Raw genomic sequence first — 25,628 nt, 5'->3', positions numbered from 1 at the left:
AAAAGAGATGTTGATGGAAAAGGCTGGAAAAGGTTATAAAACTATTGGCAAAGAGTTTGGACTCCATCAGTCCAATATTAGGCAGATGGTGTTCAATTGAAGACAATTTAGCACCATCCTTACCTTCCCCAGGAGTGTTTGGCCAACCAAGATCACACCAAAAAGCAAGGTGTGTAATAATCAGGGAAATCTCAAAGAAGCCCAGGGTAACATCTAAGGCCCAGGTCACCAACCTATGGTCTGTGAGAAAATTATGGTGGTCCATGGAGAAATCTTGGGCCCTGGGCCAGATATGGCTGAGAGCAATTAATCCAGTCAAGGGAGAAGGGGGGAGGGAAAGGGAAGGGAAGGACAGCTACAGTTCTGGAATGTGGGACTGACTTTGCCAACAACATCATCAAGCCACCATCAAATAATCTTCAATTATTTTATAATAATTGCACTACCTTTAATAATTTTGTTATAATTAAACAATCTTTAAAGCTTTTGTTATGATTAAATAAGCATTTATGATTTTGTTATAATTAAATAAGCATATATAATTTTGTTATGTTAAATGGGTGCATTTCATATTAATGAAAGTTCTCTGATCATTATTTTACAAATGAATTTTTCTTAAAAGAAATCATATTAGTGGTCTGCGGGACTTTAAATTACGGATTTGGCAGTTTGCAGGATTTAAAAGTATGACCTTGGTGGTCCCTGAGATCCAAAAGGTTGGGGACCCCTGATCTAAGGAACTAAAGGCCTCTCTTGCACTGCTGAATGTCTGTGTTCATGAGACCCTCATCAAGAGAACAGGGGACAGTGAATGCCACATTCTAACATAAGAACCATATCCCATCTGTGAAACATGATAGTGCAGTATAGTTCTTAATTGAGTCCTCTACAGTTTTAGGACTTGTGTGGAAAATAGATCACATTTTAAGTCCTATTTGAGGAAAAACATTGAAAATTCAAAGGGGTTCCAAAATACCAGTGTATTAAAAGAGAAACAATATCATATGTAATATGATTAGATGGAAGAATCATGTTATATATCCTCATAACACAGCAGATTCTGTTGCAAGGGAGATAAAATTTCTGCCTCACCATGCTTCACTGCAAAACATCTTCTACTCCAAGATTTTACATACATTTTTGTAGAGTCATCACTCTCAGCTTTTCCTTATGTCTAATCTCATTGAATTCAGCCTACATACATAAAAGGCCAGACTGTATATTTATTCCTTATCCAATTATTAATATTCAATGCCCCATCTTCATTTAATTTTGTTATCCCTCTTCTCAGCCTATCTCCATTCAGATTTTTTTATTTTTTGTTTTTTTCTATTATCTCTTCTGGAAGGTAAGAGAGAGTTGTGGACTCTGGTGATGATGAAAAATGTTTAGGATTCTCTTTGCCTAATGCTACACCCATTCACCTTTGCTTCAACACATGACATAACTTTAATTCAATAAGTTGTAAATTACCATGACCCAATCTTCTGGCCAATGAATGCAAAGCATCAAGATAACTGACGCTGCTTTAAATTTAATATTAAAGTTAGCTTATTGATCCTCATACTATCCCAATCAGGTATGATAACTTGACATAAAATTAGACATACCAGATGCAACAACAACACTGTAATTGTCCTGAAACCCACTGTCTGCTTTAACTTTCTCTTTTTCTTCATAATTCTTTTTTTCCTTGTCTTCTTTTTGTTCACTAATTAATTTTGCTGTTATGCTAGGAGTATCTGGAAACAAAATTATGTAGAAATCGTTACTATTTATTTAATGTATCTAAAGGTACACACACACACAAACACTCTCTATGGCTGTAGAAAGTATTTGAAAGAGATGCTTTGCAACAAAATGAAGAGGCTGTATGTGGACAGGCATGCAGAAAAGGCCAACAGTCATATAAGCCTGCAAAAGAGATACCATAATCAAAGGGAGGTGGTGTGTTTGTGTGATGTGTGCATTGCGAAGTACTTCCTTTGCATGTCTTGCATAGCAGTAATATGCACACATCATACAAGATTCATTCAGTCTTGTTATCAGTGATAAACAGGAAAAAAATAAGGTGGAATTGGTGCAACTTGAATATATACATTACATTATTGTATATTCTAAAACCAGTCAAATTTGTCCTGCACAAACACCACTTCTGCCTTGTAACTATGAATAATGGGTGCCGTAATTCAAACCAACAGATCCCATGTTGCTATACAGTGATCCCCCGTTTATTGCGTCCCCAACCATTGCGAACAGGGTACTTCGCTATTTTTCAACCCGGAAGTCAAAAATACCATCTACGCATGCGTGCCGGGCACGCATGCGTAGATGGCAGCGGCTTCCCTGGGTCTTCCCCCTCTTGCTGGCGTCAGCGAGGAGTTTCCCCACCGCCCACGCAAACTCCTCGCTGCCGCCCGCCCTTCGCCCGCCCACGCCGTTCATTCTCGCCGCTTTTGAGCTAAATCCGGGAGCGAATTCGCTCCCGGATTTAGCTCAAAACCGCCGATAGCAAGCGGCAAGGAACGGCTTGTCTCGGCGCTTTCGAGCTGTCAGCTCGAAAGCGCAGAGACAAGCCGTTCCTTGCCGCTTGGTATCGGCGGTTTTGAGCTGAAAACCGGCGGTTTTGAGCTCAAAACCGCCGATAGCAAGCGGCAAGGAACGGCTTGTCTCGGCGCTTTCGAGCTGACAGCTCGAAAGCGCCGAGACAAGCCGTTCCTTGCCGCTTGGTATCGCCGGTTTTGAGCTCAAAACCGCCGGTTTTCAGCTCAAAACCGCCGATAGCAAGCGGCAAGGAACGCCTTGTCTCGGCGCTTTCGAGCTGTCAGCTCGAAAGCGCCGAGACAAGCCGTTCCTTGCCGCTTGGTATCGCCGGTTTTGAGCTCAAAACCGCCGGTTTTCAGCTCAAAACCGCCGATAGCAAGCGGCAAGGAACGGCTTGTCTCGGCGCTTTCGAGCTGACAGCTCGAAAGCGCCGAGACAAGGCGTTCCTTGCCGCTTGCTATCGGCGGTTTTGAGCTGAGTCCGGAAGCGAATTCGCTTCCGGACTCAGCTCAAAACCGGCGATACCAAGCGCCCCCCGGACCCCCAACCCGGGTTTGGGGGGCTGCTAGGAAGCCCTCCATGCCGGCGGCAAACAGCCGCCCCGCCCCCAATCTTCGGCTCCTCGCTAGCGCTGTGGGAGTAAAAACACCGTCTGCACATGCGCAGACGGTGTTTTTACTTCCGCATCGCTACTTCGCGAAAACCCGCTCGTTGCGGGGGCTCCTGGAACGTAACCCTCGCAACGAGCGGGGGATCACTGTATTGCCTTCCAAATTAGTAATAATATATTGGTGAAATATTTTTCTCTATTTATAGCATCTTTCTAAATATGCCAAATTTTGAGCAATACCTGGTTCTTAAAACTCTAATGAAACTGCTGTAAAGCTGCTAAAATAAAGAGTATTATGGAATAATACAGATGTACTCTTCTGCTCTGATATAAATACACCCTTTTATTATACAGTGGTACCTATACTTAAGAACTTAATTCCTTCCACGACCAAGTTCTTAAGTAGAAAAGTTTGTAAGTAGAAGCAATTTTTTCCATAGGAATCAATGTAAAAGCAAATAATATGTGCAAATCCACTAGGAAAGAAATAAAAGCTTGGAATTTGGGGAGGAGGAGGAGGAGGAGGAGGAAGAGGAGGAGGACAGTAGCTGCCGAAGAAAGAAGGTGAGGTAAGGGGAATTTAAAAAAATCCAAAACTTTAAGGCTTAAAAAAAAAAAGAGGGACTCTGAGGCGGTGAGGAAGAGCATGCACCTCCCATACACCCGGCGCGAGGCTGCCTCCCATACACTGTGCCAGAAAGAGAAACCCAGGGGGAATGGCAGGAAACTGGCCAGGCCTTCATGCTGCTTTCAAATTTCCTGGGAAATTTTTCTGGGCTCGGGTTCTTAAGTAGAAAGTGGGTCTTAAGAAGAGGCAAAAAAAATCTTGAACACCTGGTTCTTATCTAGAAAAGTTCTTAAGTAGAGGTACCACTGTAAATCCATCCTAAAATAAAATACAGGAAGTAGTATAATGGCAGACTAGATGGACCATGGGGCCTTTCCCCCTCTCCAAGCGCCCAGAGAAAGGAAAATGCTTCATTCGCTCTGGACTGCCAAAGCCTCCTTAAGCGCCCCCTAAAGGCTCCTCTGGCAGCCCAGAAAAGCCCGAGATGGCCGGGATTAAAGGGGGAATAGCAGAAAACTGGCTGGGCCTTCATGCCACTCTCAAATTTTCTGGGGAAATTATCCAGGCTTAGGTTCTTAAGAAGAAAATGGTTCTTAAGAAGAGGCAAAAAATCTTGAACACCCGGTTCTTATCTAGAAAAGTTCTTCAGTAGAGGTGTTCTTAAGTAGAGGTATCACTGTACATTCCACCATGGAAAATTCTGTATTGAGCAATAAATTTATACCTGAATTAAAAAACATTTGTTTTATGTATAAATCCATAAATGAAAGGCTTTTCTCTCTTTCTCTCTGCCTCTCCCTCCCTCCCTCTTTCACACTTTTCATAGACTAGAATAAAAAAATACCTATTTAATAAAAGCAAGTTACCTGATACACGATCAAGAACCTCTGCCAGGGTTGTTGAGACTGGCAAGAGAAGAGTCCGGAACTTATGTCCTGCCCCATACATTGGATGTTGAATAATGTGGCTGGTAGCATTAATTCTACCTTTATACAACTAAAAGTTAAGAAACATAACATTTGTTTTAAGGATTTTCAAATAAAAAACACTGTAAACATTTCATAGTGTGTGTTTGTGTAGAATCGGGGATTCTGCCTAGATTCACAACTCCTGCTTAATGAAACTGTGGCTGGGAGGATTTTGTACAGGTTTCATCTTGTGCACCAATTGAGTCCATTTCTGCAATGACAGGCTCGACTTATAGTCAGTCATGCACTAATCACCTGCATACTGGATTATTGCAATATGGTCTACATGAAGCTGCCCATGAAGAGTATCCAGAAGCTTTATCAGCTACAGATGCTCATTTCCAAAGCTTGGCCAAAAATAAGGGGGAAAAAGAAGGGGGCAGCCTCTGAAACGCCATCACTCTGCTAAACAAATAATTGCCTCACCACTGTCAAACTATTCACTAAGACTGTGTTACTATTACCATTAGTCTTCTCACTGTTTCTATCAACCATCTCCCACTTATGACTGTATGACTGTAACTTGTTGCCTGTATCCTTACGATTTATATTGTTTTCTGATTGCTTATTTGTACCCTGTGACAATCATTAAGTGTTGTACCTAGTAATTCTTGACAAACATATTTTTTCTTTTATGTATACTGAGAGCATATGCAACCATGACAAATTCCTTGTATGTCCAATCATGCTTGGCCAATAAAGAATTATATTCTATTCCATTCTATTGTGCCCCAAGTCAAGTTTGGAAGAAGCTGCACACGGAATACCCTAGTTCACTTCCTTTTTCTTTAAAGATATTTTGTTTTGAGGATTCCTGGGCAGGATAAGCTTTCGGAAAAGGTAACATTAAAGTTTGTTTTGAGGAGTGGGGAGGGGGAAATTAGTTCTTTTGGTCAGATAACTTTATCTTTTTTGGGGAAACCTGTTACTGGAGATATTTGCCAATAGCAATAGGAAGAGTATCCTGTCCTTAAATTCCCCAAAACAAATGATCTTTATTTTTTTAAAAATAGTCATAATCACTGATTCTGTAAATTGTCCATATGCATAACTTTTATACTAAAATTTAGATAACCTTGAAATCATAAGGTGCAAAAGGAGAAGAGTATATGCTTCTCACATCTTGATAAATTCTATATTTTACAATCTGTTAGTATTAATTATGCCTCAGTTACTAGTGTAATACATTTCCATGTTAATTACTTAATCCAACTGCCATTCATTGGTCCTGAATAAGGGGATAATCTCTATTGCTTATGTTCTGGTTGTGTAGCATGTGCTATTCCTTCCTTTTTCCTTTTCAAGTAAAGAAGTTTAGAACATCCGTTTCATCTTGGTTGCTGTTTTAATATTTCCTTTTTAGTAGGAACTGATATGATGACGTTTTATTTTTGTAACAAACTGTGAGTTTTACCTAGCAATGGGGGTAGGTAACAGTGGTACTAGTGAATGTAGAGAGATAACTTACTGGGCAAGGTGACTGAAGAAACATTGTCACTTTTTCATCCTCCAGCATCAGCTGCAAAAATAGCCTTCTAATAAACCCTGAAATATTTCCAGATGTTGGAAGATTGCTTCGTTGAGGAGAGGAATGGAAGAGTTCACAAAGAACCTATGAAAGGAATGGGGGGGAAATTCAGACAGAATTGTAAGCATTCATAAGCTATAATTATGAATATTTATTTAGTTGTATCTACAATAGGGTATACATTTATTGATCTATTGGTTTCACCATTTTTTCCCCTTTGTAATTCTTAAATTAGGTCCTTCAGAGTATACCTACCTACAGGAACTTCATTAACTCACATTCCACTGTTGAAATGGGCTATTCCAATCCTACCGTGTTTCCCCAAAAATAAGACAGCGTCTTATATTAATTTTTGCTCCCGAAGATGTGCTACGTCTTACTTTCAGGGGATGTCTTATTTTTTTCCAATTAATTGTATCCTGTATCCTGCTGCAGCAAAAATGCATCCAAACACGCAGCTGCATGTTGGATGCGTATTGGATGTGTTTTAAAACTAATTGATGCAGCGTTTGGGGATGCAATTTATGGACAGCAGTGTTCTGTTCAGGAATGTTGCGAAATGAAAGGTCTCCTATATCTTACTTTCAGGGGATGCCTTATATTAGGCAATTCTATGAAACCTCTCCTATGTCTTACTTTCGGGGGTGACTTATTTTCAGGGAAACAGGGTACTTAATGACTAGACCTTGAAACAGACCATTTGCTTCTGCATGCATAGAAGCAAAAAACAAGATGCACGAGAGAGACGATTCAGGGTGTCCAGCCAGCTGTTGCTGCAGGTTTGTCAAGCGGGTGGGAATTCCCATTACCGGTTCTATAGAGTCAGTCCGAACCCACCTCTGCTAACATAGCTAGAACCCATTCTGATCTGTAGTAAAATTTGCTATTGCTATGTATGTTCTTGAAGTTGCCTGCCATGTTACACAGTAGTGTAAGAATCACAGCAGTTCCAAGATCTTTATTCTGTAAGGTTACTGTGTTGTTCTGCACTACATTTACTGAATTCTGATCTCATCATAGGTGCCAGAAGAGTTAGCCATACTACAAGTAAAATCTCAGAAAAAAGAAGTTCTCAGTCAGTCCTTCAAATCCAGCTAAAGTGATATTTTATGCTACATCGACTATTCAGATAATTTTTTGTTACCTGAGCCATCAGTCTTTGATTATTAGGATGGCAAGAAATACACTGCAAGAAAAATGCAACGGTGGCATTTTCAATTGCTGTTCTCTGCTGAGTAGTCAGTCCTGTTCCTGAAGCTGAAGTAAGCAAAGTAGGTTTAGCACTATTCTGTTGTTGTTGTTGTGGTGGTGGTGCAGTGTGTCCTCCAGAAGTAGCACCAGAATGGCAGAGTAGAAATAAAAGTGCTGTCCAGAGTGGATTGACTTCAGAGCCACCTAACCAGTCCTTCATAAGGTTGCTGTTTCCAACGTCTGTCAAGAATCTGAGTACAGGCGCAACTAAATCTGCTGTGATGGGCATTTTATGAAAGTGCTGCGGAACGTGGTGTCTTCTGATCCTATCTTGGGAATTGTCTGTTGATGGAGTACTGAAATCAGAGGCAGAACTATGGTTGAAGCAAAAACTGGCAAGGCTTCTTACAAGGAGGGAGGGCAACCCTGAGTCCAATAGCTGCTTAATCGCTTCAGGAGACTGTGATGAGGCAGCAAGAGTGGCCAAGTGCGATTCAGTTAGTGCAAGGGGAGCTTGTGCATTTTTAGAGTCATCTGTTAAAGACGAAGTAAGATCCTGTTTTTTGCTATCATCTGTCATAGACAGTCTGTGCTGCAACTGGATAGGGGGAGGAGTAATACCCATCCATCCCATGAGTAAGGAGAAATAACTTGGATGAATATGGCACATAGAACATAGGAGACTGTCAACAGCTTTCTTCAAAACCACATTGCACGGAAGAGACATGGACCAATTAAACAGAGACCTAAGGAGAAAAAAGAACTAATTAGAAAACCATATATATTAATGACACATAAGCTAGCCTTGAATTCAATCATTCTATTTAAACACAGATAACAGAAAAAGCACACTGCATGACTAAGTGTTGGTTTTGAGTCACCAGGGAAGTTGCTATTGGTTTGCCATTATAGTTGTAGAACAACAACCCAAGAGATTTCTAAAAAGCTTATGTCAGCAAATAAAAAGGGAGACATAAAATCAATTAAATAGGTAATTTTCACACAAATTCTTTCCCCCCTTCAAAGTATTATTTCCTCCAATTTACATTAATTTGAGGCTCTGGAACTATAAATTTGATCAAATTTTCCTGTAGCTCGGCTACAGGGCTTGATTGTCACATATTCCTACTTCATTATCTGGAGATACTGAAGATTCTGGCCAAACAATCCTACTTCTATTGGGGTTTATTTGAATGCACATCTTATTGAAAATGTTTGTACAGCTATGTTTCTTAACTGTACAAAAATAATTTACTGTCTTAAGAGGGACTAGGCCTGCCAATTAAGAGAGGTAAATTTTTAAAATGAAATTCTGAATTTAACATTTCCTAACAAAAGCAAGTTTTGGTAGGTAATTAGATCCATTATAGAATTGCAGTTACAGAACCCTTGCCACTCACCTGTGCTAGTACAGAATCAAAGCATTTACTGCATCTTGAAAATGCCCACATTTTAAGTGAAAACTAAAAAGACTTGAGACACTATCCAAGCCGGAAAATCCTATTAGATTACAAATTTACATAGAAATATACGTTTGAGGCCCATATTTCTGAATGATAATCATTGTAACAGTCACTTATCTTTGTGTATGTTTTTGTTAATTTACAGTACAAGGAGTCCTTGATTTATGACAATAACTGAAGCCAAAATTTCTGTTGCTAAGCAAACATTAGTTTTGCCCCATTTTATGAACTTTCTTGCCAGAGTTATTAAATTATGGTTGTTAAGTGAATCTGGCTTCCTCATTGATATTCTTGTCAAAAGGTTGCAAAAGGTAATCACATAACCTTGGGACACTGCAATGGTCATAAATGCATGTCAATTGCCAAGTATCCAAATTGATCACATGGCCATGGGGATACTGAACTTGCAACATGTGTGAAAAACGGTCATACATCACTTTTTTCATATTGTTGCAACTTTAAATGGTTGCTAAACAAATGTTTGTAAGTGGAGGACTACTTGTACCAGCGTTTTGTCAAAAACATATGGAAAAAAAGCCAGTAAAACGTAAGCATAAAAGGAGCAAAGCATCTGTGGTTTCATTGGGAAATACATTTTTTGTGGATAGTTTTATTACATCAGCAATTTATGTTCAAGTATTTGAGTATTTACGGCACTCAAAGCATTTGAAAAAAACATGAAATTCTAGTCCAGACTTCTATCACTTAGTAAAACTAATGCATTGGCTACTTACTCAAAGAGTTCTCTGTTCAACAATGCTGGCAAGTCATATTCTACAAGCAATTCATAGCTATGCCATAAAATTGCTGCTACACAATGTAAATGTGAAGGAGATGGCATGAGAAGACCATATTCTCTTGTCGAACTGTTTGGGCAGACATAATTAACTCGGCCACTTTTTTTCATGGCTGCAACTCTTGCAGAATCACTGACCCATTTCAACAAAGCTTGAATTCTAGAAAATGGAAATACACAAAGAAAGCATATAGTAGGTATATTTATTTGTTTGCAAAACTTACATACATGGCCGCCTGTCTTATATATAATAATCCTAAGTAGCTCACCAGAAAAGCCATTTGAATAGTAATATCCCTCATACACTCACCACAATGGTGGCCTAATATCCATTTGTTCCTCCCCATTCTAGACTAATATCTGGGATAAATGACAAGTTTTCACAAGTCTCGGGAAGGGTACGAGCTCTTTTAAGATATATTTATTGAATCTATTTCTAACCTGCTGCTATCAAAATGGCTTTTGGTGGCACACATAGGAAAAAATAAAATCACAGAAAAACCCACAATAGCAGTACAATAATACATAGTAACAATACTGCAAAACAGTTTTGAGAAAATATGAATATGAATGTAGGGGGAAAAAATGAAGTTTAATCCAGCGCACAAATTAAAAATAATCTCAAACTGAAAGTTATTTCAAAATAATTCAGTAACAGTATCTGCCTATTCTAGGTTCTTGGGGAAGACTTCATAGGTGGACAAACAAATCAAATCCATTCTAAACATCTGGCTGATTGTGTGACCAACCACAATTTATTAAACTTGTATGGTGTCTGACTTTCAATGACTCTAGGCATCTCACAACAATCAAACAATATTACAAATGCCTAAAATTAATTTGTCCTGGCTTTTATATCTTGTCTTTATATTCAATGATTCACACATACAGGTTGCCCTTACAGAATTTATCCACTCCTAACATTTGGGATTTTAGTATACTTTATCTTATTGACAAGACACTCAAAAGTCAAAAAGGAGGATGCTACCTATACTGCCGAGTAAAAGCAAAGTTTGTTCTAATTCCCAAATGCTAAATTTCCTTGGCTGAAGTTCAAATAAAGCAAAATATGTCTGTCTGTCTGTCTGTCTGTCTAATCTATCTATCTATCTATCTATCTATCTATCTATCTATCTATCTATCTATCTATCTATCTATCTATCTATCTATCTATCTATCTATCTATCTATCTATCTATCTATCTATCTATCTATCTAAACTACAACTATGCATACAAAATGACTGCATCCAGATTAGATCATAGAGATGGGAGGATACAATCTATAGATCTCAAAATTGTATATCTATTTAAAAAGAAAATATTTACCTTTCTTTTGTTCCAGGGTCCTGAGTCGTCCCAAGCTGATAGAGAATGTCAATTGTGGAGTCAGAAGACAGACCATTTAATCTTCCAAAAAGTAACGGGCTATTCAAATCTTCTCATATAAACAAAAGTAAAAAACAACAACAACTAAGGACGTACACATATAATTCATTGGTCTGCCAAAATATTTTAATAGTTTTAATTAAGAAAAACAATGTTTTCCCAAGCTTTTACTCATGATAATTACAGTTTGTTAACATAGCTTATCAAGTTGGAAAAGTCAAGACACATTTTCAAATCTCACTATAAGTAAATGCATGATCTGACTTCCTTTTTCTGAGCAGAAGTCTCACCAAACGTAAAACTAGAAAGAGATTAAACTATTATCTTACCTGTAGGGTCACTTCCGGAGGCAGAACAATTTCTTAAAAGAATGTCAATGAGCTTGAGGCCTATTTTAGTGGACTGAAGTCCAATTTTTACAAGCACAGCCTCAATATTTGGTGAGTGCATGCCACAGTATGGTGACATCAGGAGAGCAGCACAGGTCTGCAACAGGTTGGCAGTAGGTGCTGCAGCACTAGCCATCATTCCTTCTAATTCACTTATGTGAGTGAGGCAATGATGCAGCAGCCTTAACCATCCAATGCTGGAAAAGACAGAAGTACAATTAAAACAGATTCCATCTTTACTTCAACACAACATGTATTTATTACGTAAATTGGTGTGTAAAACCGAAAATACTGTTTCTCTCAAGACTTGCAGGTTTATCCAATTTATTAAAAAGATATGAAAATAATTTTAGTATTTCTTTTGAAAGAAAACCCTTCTTTGAGTTATGTAGACTTGAAGTTCAGAAGTTAGGATTAGGTTTAATCCTGTTCACAGCTCCTCAAATCAAAATTACAAGCTAGGATTGTTTATGTTCCAGTCCATCTTGGTACGAGTTACAATAAAAATGGTATGAAACTTTAAAATCCAAAATTTAAAAGTATAGAGCATAAAAAAATATCCTCCGGACTTGTTTGTCAAAAATTGGATTCATTGTGCCTCCCAAATTGTCTGTGAGGCCTAAATTTATAATCCAACACTTCCCAAACAGAAAAGCATTATTTTTGTTATTTCCCAAATCTAATCAGTGGAAAAGATATTATTGATTTCCAAAAAATGAAAAAAGATATAAAAGGAGTGGTGGTAATCATTAAAGGCTTATATATTACACCAACAAACTTCAAAAAAATTCAAATGTTTGCTGAAGTCTAGTTGCCATAGGGGATTGTCAGCCTTACTAGGTAGAGCAGACATGAAATGATTAGATAAGCTATTACTACTTTATTATAAAATTACATTAACAGAATCTTGCAAGCCTGAAAATACACTTCTCCTACCATCTTCATTACTGCCTGAGAAATTAGGGAGGTCTCTTCTTGCCCCATCCACCTATCTAGTTGTGGGGTATGCAGTCTCTTATCTGTTAGTCTCTTTGCTCTGTCTCCCAAAACCTTTCTCAAATATTGTTATAGGAACAGATATATAAAAACTGCAACTGGAAGTCTATTTTCAAGCCCAACTGTCATACTTGGAATGATATTCAGAGAAATGTGAGTCGGCATAACTCCATACAACACCCCCTTCCCCTGCTAAGCCTGAGGTTTGCTGTAGAGACAGTATGAATAATAGTATCCATTAAGTCTTATAACATAGCAAAATTGTTTGACATAAGAACATGAATTAATCTGATATCTCTACTGATAAAACATACCTTGTTTTAGATACCTGGTCTTCAGAAGGAAGGAATGGATTATTGACTGTTGCAGACGAAGTGTTACCAAAGGCAGTGAGTCCAAGTAGTTTAATCTGAGATAGTCCTAATGTGCTAGCATCCCGTGGGCGATGAAGGCGAAGACACACAGCTGAGGCAACTTCAGCTTTTACAAGCTGTATTTTTATGTAGGTAAGACCACTTGTGATAACAGGTGTTGACAAAGGTAACATGTTCACCCCATCTGCACTTATTTCAACAGATACCGAAGAAGGGCATGCTGTAGAGATAGGAACGTTCACATACATTTATATTGAGAACAAAATTTACAGACATCAATTTCATTACTTTAAAACATGAAATAAATACAAATAAAAGGGAGGGCCAAATAAGGTAGCTTTTAGTTTTGATGTAAACTGTTCATAGCTATATTTCGTTTTATCTTATGACTTTTAATTTCTTGTTTTCCACACCCCAGATAATGTTGACAATAAATGTAAGAATTTTGAAAGTTGTCTACTTTAGCTTCTAGAACATTGTCAGTTCTTTTAAGTCAGATCATTTCTTCCAAGTATTAATTTTAAATAGATTTAAAACTGTACATTATTTGGCATAGACCTACCATGTTTTAAGATCTTTTAAGACGGAACCTGGAATCAGATTGTGTTAAGAGCTTTCTCCTAGTAATACCACTTTAAAGGACAATATAACAAATGAGGTATTGTGAAGATACCTACTTGCAAGAGAGGCAAGATGTGGTTGAATATGTATTTCTTTTAGCAACACTGCAGCAGGGAGATGAATTGTAAGGTCACACCAGGCTTCCTCAGGTAGAAAGATGTAAGACCAAGCGGCAGATCGAGCCCTTCGATGTGGTGGAGTTGCCTGCAGCAATACTTCAGCAGGCTGGGCTGTAGGACTACTTGACGTAATTGAGCCTTCAATAAATAATTGCAATTAATTTTTTAAAATATGCCAGATAAACTTGCAAACAGATCAAAAAGCCAAAAGAGAAGAGAAAGAAATAATATTTGTGTTGCCCAGAGGCAAGCAGTTGAACTCCATTTGTGGCTATATATATTTTACTTACTGTTCTTTATATACAACTAGAACAAATAAATATTATATGTGTGATGCCAATCACTGAGTATTTCATATCCATTAAAATGATAATGAATGTGTGAGAAGATAATTTTTTAAAAAATGCTAGTGTTTAAATTTTTTTAGTTACAATGAAACAAGGAACATCTAGTGATTTTAATTTTAAAATGCTATGGTTAAATGCAATGATTTAAAATCATATTCTTATCTGAGCTGCTATACAACTGAAGCTCTAAACGTAGAATAAAACATATTTAAATAAAATTTAATGGGGAAGTGGCTACAATGTAAATCTCTCCATATTTTTCTTTAAGAGATTGGTATGATAAAGGGTTTCCTGCTGTGCAGGGGTTTGGACTAGAAGACCTCCAATGTCCCTTCCAAATTTATTATTTTCTTATATCAAATCTTATCCAAAGGCTAACTATATAGCTTTAACAATTCTGTACAGTTCTTACAAATTTTGGAACTGTGATACATAGCAAACTTTTGTGATGAACATTGGTGTTCAGAATTTCAAACAACCTATTTCATGATACCTGAAACTCCCCACATAATCCTCCTTTCTATACTAAAGTAACATTTTCTGGCTATTGTACTCCACCACCAGGTGGGGTTATTCCTTCTGTTTTCTCTAGTAATTTAATATTATTTTGCAAAATCTGAGTTTTCCTCAAAACCTGCCAACACATTCTATTCTACTGTGTTTCAAAATCATAACAAATATAGAGCTACATAACTTACCCAATGGTGCAAAATTGTGGATTCCTTCTGCATTATCAGGCTCAGAGGCTAGGACTCTTGCTTTCAAAGTACCATCTGTTGTCTTGCTAGGGCCAGAGTCTAAGAATTTCATAATGGTTGAAACCATGCTTCTCGCTGTGTTTACAATGGCTCTGGTACTGGTCACCATGTTATTGCAAATGAGCTGAACGCCTCCTAAGAAAGAAAGTCAATAACAGAAAGAGAATAACAATATGATCGGTTACAATTTAAACAGTTTTGACAAAAAGCCGAGGACAGTTTGTTAAAAATCTGGAAACAATTATGCCTACACTAAGACAGGATATTTAAGATTCTTTGGTCAGAATTTAAACCATATTTGAGACCAGCCTCTTTGCAACTATTTCCCTTCGCATACTCCCTTTCCTTTCTCCTGTTCTCTTAATAGTCAAAAATTGTTAGAGCAAAAGTGCAGTCTGAAGTACTCAAGGCTGGGTAGGGACACAAGGAGCTCTTTAGTTCATATACAAACCTGTTTTGATTGTAATTTTGATAGCTTTGATTGTAATTTCAGTATATTTATAAAAAAAATGGAAAAAAAGATCCTTACCCATATCATGAAAAGCTTTCAGTGCCTCACTGGTATCCAGCACTCTTAAAATGAACCATAGCAAAGGTTCAGACAACTGGCAAGTGGCAAGAGAACCCTAGTGGAAACAAACAAACAAAAAAATACCTAAATGTATATACCATGATCCATTGATAATTTAACTATATAGGTTTGCTTCATATTACAGAGGAACAATGATCTACCATATCATGTTTCTATATTTGTTTCTGTTTTTATTTTAAACAATTAAAATAAATATCGGAACAACTGTTTTTTCCCCTGAAATTAAATTTCAGTCTGAAGTTAGCTGAAGAGCAGTGAAACAAATCTGCCAATGCCCATTATACCTATTGCAAAGAATAATGTCTACATCCTATATTAATAATGTATCGGTTAATATTTTAATTTCAGTAAAGTTTAAAGGAGTCCTCCATGTTTAATAGCTGGGTTGAAAAAAAGGAACTTGATGAAAAGAACGAAAAGAGCCACTAAGTCAGCTGGCTAGAATTAGATTAAACATTCACTGCTTCTTTTCTTCAGTGGATTCCTAGTTAATTCAGTTCCAGTTTGTAACTACTAAGATATTCATGAGCTAGAAGAGCTAGTAGTAACATGGTCAGCCAATAAATAAGCACAGAGACTGAGTGAGTCAATGGGAGTTAACTGCTATTGGGTCTGTGCAGGAGAAATTGTAAGCTTAAGGCTGGATGTGGTTCCGGTCTCCACAAGGTCTCTGTTATATCTATTTGGCCTCTGTAAGGTTTCTGCTCTCAACTTGTTGTAGTGAAGCTAATTTTCTGCAACTGAATGAAGAAGAAATACTCAGCATATGGTATTGTGAATATGTTATTATAATTATAAAGAAGTTATTTAATTCAGCTAAAATCAGTCAACTGTGTGAGCTTCTGGTTTATTTTTCAAAGGAGAAAAAACTCCAATAGTAACACAGAAAAGACTGTAATAAAGCAGTCCAAATAATTTCCCTAAGTCTTCAGCAGAGAGAGGATGAGAAATCAATTGCAAGGTAATACTTTGAACACTTACTTGTCTTCCCATATACCCACAGGCCATATAGGTAAGAATTGGCTGAAGCATCACTTGCACCGTAGTAGCTTTTTTACTGAGGGTTGTTAATATAGTAAATAATCCATCTCCAACTGATATGGCATCCAATCCTCCGTGAAAATTCTCATGTTTTGTAAGATGTAAACCACTGGCCCCTATGATATAAAGAAGTGCATAAATCTAAAGGCTCTGGGCAACAGTGAAATATTTAAAATAGAATTATCCATTTAATTCAGGATGATCTTGCAACCTTTCCAAAAACAGTAATATAAAATTATCAGCTCATGTTTTTTGTTGAAGAACAAATAGCACGCAAGTCTGTAGATTTAACATATTCATATTTCATTATTATGCATGCTAATGGCAAAATAAAAATGCAAAAACTGGCTTATAATGCCATTTTCAGTGCATTTTTGTAGGTTTCTTAAAGTTGCCAGGTTTGGGGACCCCTGATAAATAGCAATAACAATATATTATTTTCTGTTCCCCACACTGTCATTTGCAAATTACTATGAGAGCAGGACATTTCCTCTTCAAAATCTTTTTTCTTTAACTACTTTCTGAACATATACATACTTTATAAATAAAATAAATAAATAAAAATAAATATACAAGCTGATTTACAGACTAATGAGACAAAGATACCCATTCATATATTAAAGACATCATATTCTGAGACAATTATGTTGAGGTTTTAGATCCTGTATAAAGTTAGGTACTTTGACTTAGTATGGATGGAAACTGTATTTTCTCTCTTTAATATATGCGTGTGTATGTGTTTCATAGAAGTCAATGACACTTTATATAATAAAACAACTTTAGAATATTTACAAGAATGTTTGACTGCTACAAACTTTGCATTCTTTCTAGTGCCATATTAAGAGACACTATGGTATAGTAATTAAACTGATGGATTAGGAACAGGGGAAAACATTCAAATTGACCAAGAACCATGGAGGTTCTCTTGATGACTTAGAGCTGGTCAGCTTGAATTACTTAATAGGTAGCAGTGGAATTGTTATTGCGGATATAAATTGAAGGATGAAATGCTATATATGGCATCTTGACCTTCTAAAGAAAAAGTGGATTGTGTATCTAAAACATAAAATATAGGTTTGCTAAAGAAATGTTTTAAAAGAAATGCTATTCAGTTTCTCTTTCTGTTTCTATTGGTTTCATTTCGCTTCACTGGCAAAATTATTCTATTATTTGTATTCTATTTCTATAGTTAGTATGGCTATTTTTCTGATCATTGCATACCAGCCTCCATTTTTTAAAACAAATTTTAGAGGAAAACTTGAGATTGGTACGTGGGGAAGCACAAGGTTTAACACTAAGATTTTTATATGTGTCATTGTTAATTCTTCTGTTACTTCGCTGAAAAAACATACTAAGCTATCTATAATAATTCAGGGATAAAAAACATTTGTTATATTACCTGAGCTATTCCAGATTATCCATCTGCATAGTTGGTAGGAGTCAAAAATGTCTTGAATGGTCATTCATTCTTACATAATTTTTTTTGAAATACAAACAAAAACTCTAGAACCCTTTATTTAAATATGGGTGTAGCTGGAATAACAGCAGGCAGTACTATGGATTACCTAAGAATTGCACACAAGTTGCTCTGATCTTTTGAGATGGGTAAGCAGGATACAGAAATTATATACATGCAAAATTAAAATACCTACCAATGATCATTGCCATAGCACTGCTGTTGCACTGGCCCAGAGCAGACAGAATCTGACTCATAATTTGTTGGTTTGCTAAGACTAGGTCAGCTACATAGACAGTGGAGCCTTGAGTACTCCCACTGTTTCCATTGCTATCTTTTCCACCAGAAACCTTTTCTTCATCAGAGACACTGTCCATGGTGCTGCTGGCCACTTGAGCCCGAGCACTATATTCTCTGTTGCTTGAAAGAGGCAGCTGAACCAGGATATTGACCAACTTGAGCAAATCAAACATCAGCTGATCCCTCGTCATCTCTCCACAGACTGCTTTGGCATCCCCTGGTCGGATGATATTAGCAAAGAGACCTCCAAAACATGCTCGAGCGCCAACTGAACTGTCAGAACCACTACGAGACATCACTTTATCGGTACACGTAATGTAATGGTGCACTAGAAATGTGATGGATTCAATGACAGCAGAAATGGTGCTCACTGAAACGACTTCAAAATTCTGCTCAAGGGTAAATTCCAAAAGCTTCACTTGTGCATCCAGAGGACCCTGGCCAGTCTGAAAAGCACCCCTAGAAATAAAGGGAAATGAAAATTGGAGTTATTTAGGCTGATGAAAATCAAAATCATGCAGGTATACATACTGCATATTTTATTATATAAGAGTTGGCAGTTAATAGAACTCACTAAGCCCAAAATTTTGGCCATCTTTACACTTGATGAAAAGCTTAGTGCCCACTCCCACCCAGTCACACGATTAAATAATAGCAATGTTGAATAGGCAGCTAGAGACTGATTAAGGAAACAGGCTCACAAAACTATGATTTTGTTTTCTCTTAGTACTGCCCAAAGGATCTGAAAAGAGGACTCTGTAAACTAGGGGTGCCTGAGCCAATATGGTTTGTAAAGTAGCCCTTTCCTTTGTTTGCATACAGCTAGTTTCTGATTCATTTTCTGAAACACTGCTCATTTTTATTGTAATCGTCAAAGAACAACAATGCATCACTAAATTACTTTCATGATCATAGATATTGTCTTTATTGTTTACATGTATTGCTCCTGTTGGATTTTTTAAATTTTTAATAATTCTCTTGGCTTGCCAACAGAATTTTATGCTGATGGCTTTCAGTTATACTTTGCATGGTCCAAAATAACTATGGTTAGGGTTTATTTTTCAATAGTTTTAATAAGTCAGAAACATGGTAATTTAATATCCATTTACTAAAATGACTAATTCTAAAATAAGCATATGCAGTGTTTCTATAGTCCAAAACTATAAATTTTTGTATTTATAATAAACATTACCTCTCAATTGAAAGAATATGTATCAACTTTAATAAAAATTCACTGAACATCTGAGGGCATGCCGAAGAAAGATGCACTTGTAAACGAGTAAGGAATTCTTGCATAGCTTGGGTAGCTGTTGGCCCAACCTGAAAGAGATTTAAAGAAGCATTTGCATTATATTCTGAATAACTACGTTGTCTGAAATAGTTTCTGATTAAACTATTTAATGTGGTTAAAATTGCATTCCATTCTGATTTCAAGGTGAGAGATATCTACTTATCCACATTTAAAACTGCAATGTTAATTGGTAGGTTTGAATAATCATATTATTTCTCTTAAAAGATTAACATTTACCTATACATGCTTCCAACTGACTACCCGAATAATACAAAAATAAAGATAGTATATAAATCAACTCAATAAACAAAATTAATATGAATGAAAAATATTACCTGTGGACTATGTTGATTTGTTCCATGGGGATTTGTTCCAGAAAGAAACTTCACTAAAATATGAACAAGATTAGGATCTGATACCAATAGCTGGGCAGTACTTTCCTGAGATGTAATGGCACTACTAGAACCAGCTGTAAGACAGAAAAGGTTGGTTCTTTAGCCTAAATTATAATACTTATGACTCTGAAATATTCATTCTCTCTCTCTCTACCTGAAGATATTTCTAAATGGCAGGAGGGTTAATAAAGAGACCTTGGTCTCTAGTTGAATGTCTTAAATTCTTAGCTATAAGGTACCAGATCTCTTTCTTAGCTCCATCTGCCACTTTCAAAACAAAAGAAGGACCATTAGTTTCAAGCAGCCAAACTGTATGAGGGAAATAAATGTAGAATAGAATAGAATAGAATTTTTATTGGCCAAGTGTGATTGGACACACAAGGAATTTGTCGTGGTGCATATGCTCTCAACGTACATAAAATAAAATATACATTTGTCAAGAATCATGTGGTACAACACTTAATGATTGTCATAGGGGTCAAATAAGCAATGAAGAAGCAATGTTAATAAAATGTAGGAGGAGCAACAGCTTTATCAAGATTATTGATCAACATTATCAAAACTGGGAATAAACGATGCATCTTTGGGGCTAACAGAATTTGGAAAGCACATTATGGATGCTTACAGATATTCTCACAAAATGACTACTAAGTCTTTGTTAAAGACTTGGGTTGGACATAGTCACAAACCATACATATACCAGAAAACACAGTAGCACCTAAGCATTTATATGACTATTGCTCTTTAATATTGTCTTCCTTTTCTGTTTAGGTAGCCATACCGGCATAAGCAGGAATCTATATCCATGCAGTTTTTACTTGCTAAGAATGTTTATGCTGCCTATGCTAATAAATGTAAGTGATCTGCAAAATATATCAAATTAAAAATGTTTTGAATTCTCAGAGAAAGTTTTTTTCAAATCCATAATCTGTATTTTGGGCTGGAAACAGCTGTTCTTACTTCATTGGAAGTGCCCCAACCCTTTCTCTTAAGTGTTTGGACTCAATCTGAATTTAAAACAGAATCATTGCAAAGTCAATACATTTCAGACTAGAACCGTATGGGAACATTTTTTGCTTAGGGCAGAACATTTTAAACTCAAAACAACTGTTTTGAACCCCAAACAGTCATACATTCCTAATAAATGCATTTAGAAACTGATTTTTTTTCTTTCAGGTATGTCAATTTGCTTTTTAAGAACAGATTTTTAAAAATTAAAATTAGGTGCTGGATTCATGAAAGGTATTTTCAGGCATATTGCTGCTAATGGAGATTTACCTAACTAATCATTGCTATCCGCTATTCAGTATAAACTTATGAAATTGATATGGTCTACACCAGGGGTGTCAAACTCATGCTGGCATCATGTGATGTATCGGGCCTTTTTTTACCCTTTGCTAAACGGGGCATGGTGGGTGCATAACACATCTGGTCTGCAGGCTGGGAGTTTTGACAACCCTGGTCTACACAAAGCATATTTTATGTAATGATCTAGTATGCTGTGAATTGAGATTCCTTTGATCAGCAATTCCTCATATTCCATACACTGAATTAATATAAGAGATTCTTATTTTATGCTGATATTTTAACAAACACACTCATTAAAATGAGGCATCAACTTTTGGTGTCTACTACTTTTAGTCAAAACGATTTTTAAAATTTCCTATTTTATAAAATGATAATTACATTTCTAACTTAACTTGAACTTACAATTGAACTGCATGTTTGTCATGAGAGTTAGGCTGTGAAGTACAAGGCACCATGTTCGTAGCAAGGTATTAGGATACCATGCCAAGACAGTCAGGAAGCTAGCTACAGATGCTGGGGGAAAAAACACAAAGCAATTAAAAATAGCATATCACAACCATAAGTTGCAGTTTTTGGTATTATTGTTAAATTATTTGAAAAGGTCAATGATAATTTTTCGAGATAAGGGAGAAAAAATGTATGCCAGAGCCTTTAGTCCAAGAATTTGATAATATTTGAAGCAGCATTTGTTGTCTTATTTAGGTAACAAGCATCAGTATATTAATGATTGAATTAGCCAACTGAACCTAGGAAAAGTATTATTACTCTTTTTCTTTACAGACTAATAAAAAGGGGTAGTAATATATGCTTAACCCTCAAGTTTATGAACCTGTATATTGTACAGCCCCCAGAGATAGAAAAATAGAAGCAAGCAGGCACCAAATCTTTAGGGGAGACGAGCAGTCTAGATACATGAACTAAAAATATGTGTGTGTGTATGTGTGTGTGTGTGTGTACACATACATAGGTAGTCCTCAATTTACAATCGAGGATTCAGACAATTAAGCCCAACATTTATGTTGCTAAATGGGACAATTCTGGAGTTTTGCCCCATTTTACAAGCTTACATTTGTTAAGTGAATCACTGCAGTTGTTAAATTAGTAACATAGCTGTTAAGTGGATAGGCTTTCACATTCACTTTGCTTGTCGGAAGGTTGCAAAAGTTGATTCCCATGATTCCATGACACTGAAACAGTCATAAATATGAACCAGCTGCCATACGAATTAAGATTATGGGACCATGGGGATGCTGCAACTGTCGTAAGTATGAAAAATGATTATAAGTCATTTTTACAATGCTGTTGCAAGTTTGAACAGTCAAATGAACGGTTGTTAGTCGAGGCCATATAAACAATCAGAGAAATTAAAAGGCCAACATTTATTTTGAAGATGACTGGAGATTTTACGGTGTGTTAAAATACAGAATTTCTTTCAAATAAAAGAAACCCAGGAATTTATTTATTTATTAAATTTCTACCACCCAGCTCACCTAAATGACTCTGGGTGGTTTACAACAACAGACAACATACCATAGAATGAGAAGGCATTCACATATGCTAACTAATCTAAGGTTCAAGAAAGAAACCTAACTGATTCTGTAATCTGCACATTTAATCATTTTAAATGTTCCTTAATTGCTTAGGTGTATTATGGCAATTTTTAACCTAACAGCCATTTATCTATCTATCTATCTATCTATCTATCTATCTATCTATCTATCTATCTATCTATCTATCTATCTATCTATCTATCTATCATCAATCCATCCATCTATCTACCCAGGGTCAAACTAAAGAGAGTGATTCATGCACAGTGCCGAAAACTCAATTTCTGCGCATGCGTAGAAGGAAAAAATCAGCAATTTTTTTAAAAAAAAAACCCAAAACAAAAATAAAATCCCCCCAAAAGATGACAGCGTATGCAGACCGGCACGCACAGAATTGGTTCTGTGATGTCATAATCTATAGAACTGGTGCAAACCAGGAGGTTCACCATTTTACTGTCAGACTGACTTTTGGCTGTCTACAAATATAGAAATCACCTAAAACAGTGTTAGAATTACCTCCAGTTGAAAGCTTAATTCATTTTTAAAGCATACTTTAATGTGAGAAAAATGTATTCCAATATGTTTCATGATAGAAAGAAAAAGTGGATTCAGGAATTGATTTTCAAATGCAAAGGAATTTAATATATATAGGACTCAAAATAGCCATCTCCTATCTTTTTCTTTTTGACAGTTAATTTTAACTGGATACATTTCTTCAATTTACAGTACAACCTAACAAAAAAATCTATATACAGAGGTAGTCCTCAGCTTTTGACCACAATTGAGCAAAAAACCTCCGTTGATATGCAAGACATTTCTAAAGTGAATTTTTTCCCATTTTACAACCTTTCTTGCCACACTTGTTAAGCTAGAAACATGGTTGTTAAGTGAATCTGGCTTCCCCATTGGCTTTGCTTGTCAGAAGATGGCAAAAGGTGATCACATGACCCCGGGATATTGTAACCCTATGAGTCAGTTGCCATGTGCCTGAATTCTGATCACATGACCATTGGGAGACTGCAACGGTCGTGTGAAAAATAGTCATAAAGTCACTTTTTTCAGTGCCATTGTAACTTCAAAAGGTCACTGAATGAATTGTTGTTAAATCAAGGACTTCCTGTAGTGAAGTATACTGAATACAGCAGAATCCCAGTATTTTTAAAACTACTGATTTAGATCAATGCAGCAGTGCACAGTGATGCAGCTCACCTTGATTTAAAGGAATGACAGGTGTCCGGTTGGCATTGTATAAGAAAATGTCAGTGCAGTTTTCTTTAGTTCCAGAAGTTCCAGAATTCAGGCTTAATGTGAGCCATAACTGTAGTAGGGACTCAAGCTAGGAAACAAATATTAGCAAATGGTATTTAAATGGCATACTTAAAGCAAGAATTTGCAATTAAGATTTCAAACATCAAATTGTATTTTGGTTAACAAACTACTTTTGCAGACTGTGTGTATTATTTCTGTCATATTTTAATTTGTACGGATTATAACCAGTTTGTCAAAGCAGCAACATAACTCCAAATTAATGTTTGCTCGTGCTTGACTATTGTTTTTCAAGAAAATATTTTTGTTTGTTTTATTGGAGCTTAATAATTTGCTTTTGTTCCGCTAAGGTCTGTTGCTTACTTAAAAACTTAGAAAGTTTTATTATTTTAACAACATAATTGTATATACTAATGAAATCATCTTAGAATCAAGAAGTGGACATTATTATTAATTGGATTTGCATTATAAAAATGTAATACTGTAAATCACAGTTTAAATACACAGTATATTATAACTGGATATGTTGGATGAATGTTATGTGTAAACTCATCCAGAGAAACTACAGTTTAAAGCACCAGTGCAGGGCTTCATAGAGCCTACATAAAAATGTATTATATTATGTTTTAGTATAATTTGTGAGCCATGATCTTCACAGGTGCATACTTATTTTTTAAAATGATATTATTAATATTTTGTTAACTAGCACTTTACCTATAAGGATTGTCTCAGCCTTATAATATATTGTTTAATTTCCAAAAGTATATCATAAATAATATTCAGCTATCTGTATGTATGTATGGCTGTTCTGGAAATAGTATCAATTTATTTTTAAATGTATTTATTAAAAAAATGTGAAACAGTCAAATACTTTTATTAGAAAAATCAAGTTGGAAATGCAAACAGCGGACTAGATCTCAACTCAAAATATAGTGCTGAGCTAGTGTATATTTCCTGATACTACCCTATTTCTCCCAAAAATAAGACATTCTCTGATAATAAGCCTAATTAGGGATTTTAGTGCATGGCAATAAGGCCAAGTGCTTATTTCAGGGTTCAAAAAAAATATAAGACAGGATACATAAACTTTCTACAAATTCCAAGAGCAACAAATATGTACCTGAACATGATGGACTTGTAGCATGGAAAATAGTTTATTGAAGCATGTGCTTAACACTGGAATGGAGGACAACTGGATAATAAACTGATTGTTTTGATTTGAAGTGTGCAACCCACGTAGTAAAGAATCATCTGTTCCACCAGGAGACTGAGTTACTAGCAAAAAAAAAAGCAAGGCAAGATATTTTTAATTACAAAAGAGAATCACATAGTGTTTGTTACTGAATATGTTATTCTTCCAAAATATTATGATCAGTTTGCTAGAGTTCAAACTGAATTAAATTGAAAAAACAAATGGATGTAAACAAAAAAGTTAAGTTCAAACTGCAACGAGTCTGGAAAACATAATGCTAGGAAACTGATTTAAATTCTTTGCATATCTTATGCCAGGGTGTCAAACTTGCTGTTGTCACGTAATGTATTGCAACTTATTGGCCAACGTATGATACATCTGGCCTTTGGGCCGCGAGTTTGACACCCCTGTCCTATGTTTTAGAAAACACCTACATTAATTAATGTTTTGTTATTGTTTATATCTACGTGTTTATTTTATTTATTTATATTTATTTATTTATTTTATTCATTCGATTTTTATGCTGCCCTTCTCTTTAGACTCAGGGCGGTTTACAACATGTTAGCAATAGCACTTTTTAA

At 36.1% G+C, this 25,628-nt stretch overlaps 1 protein-coding gene across 11 annotated transcripts in view; it reads right to left on the bottom strand.

Annotated features, from left to right (window-relative positions):
* BIRC6 (baculoviral IAP repeat containing 6) overlaps positions 1–25,628 on the bottom strand; it is a 165,159-nt gene that overhangs the window by 64,348 nt on the left and 75,183 nt on the right. For all 11 annotated transcript variants that reach the window (XM_070734154.1, XM_070734156.1, XM_070734158.1 and 8 more), the window contains 18 exons: positions 24,976–25,130; positions 23,799–23,925; positions 21,445–21,555; positions 19,675–19,808; positions 19,241–19,368; positions 17,945–18,507; positions 16,233–16,408; positions 15,189–15,285; positions 14,600–14,794; positions 13,492–13,692; positions 12,755–13,034; positions 11,385–11,641; positions 10,996–11,104; positions 9,607–9,828; positions 7,363–8,155; positions 6,159–6,302; positions 4,589–4,718; positions 1,611–1,742 (listed from right to left, as the gene is read on the bottom strand). In XM_070734154.1, coding sequence (XP_070590255.1) covers positions 1,611–1,742; positions 4,589–4,718; positions 6,159–6,302; positions 7,363–8,155; positions 9,607–9,828; positions 10,996–11,104; positions 11,385–11,641; positions 12,755–13,034; positions 13,492–13,692; positions 14,600–14,794; positions 15,189–15,285; positions 16,233–16,408; positions 17,945–18,507; positions 19,241–19,368; positions 19,675–19,808; positions 21,445–21,555; positions 23,799–23,925; positions 24,976–25,130 — 3,954 coding nt within the window. The remainder of the gene's footprint in view (positions 1–1,610; positions 1,743–4,588; positions 4,719–6,158; positions 6,303–7,362; positions 8,156–9,606; positions 9,829–10,995; positions 11,105–11,384; positions 11,642–12,754; positions 13,035–13,491; positions 13,693–14,599; positions 14,795–15,188; positions 15,286–16,232; positions 16,409–17,944; positions 18,508–19,240; positions 19,369–19,674; positions 19,809–21,444; positions 21,556–23,798; positions 23,926–24,975; positions 25,131–25,628) is intronic.

Source organism: Erythrolamprus reginae, chromosome 1, assembly GCF_031021105.1.
Source record: "Erythrolamprus reginae isolate rEryReg1 chromosome 1, rEryReg1.hap1, whole genome shotgun sequence".
Taxonomy (NCBI): Eukaryota; Metazoa; Chordata; class Lepidosauria; order Squamata; family Dipsadidae; genus Erythrolamprus; species Erythrolamprus reginae.
The sequence above is the reverse complement of the archived record's forward strand: the minus strand, read 5'-3'. Positions and strand labels throughout refer to the sequence as shown.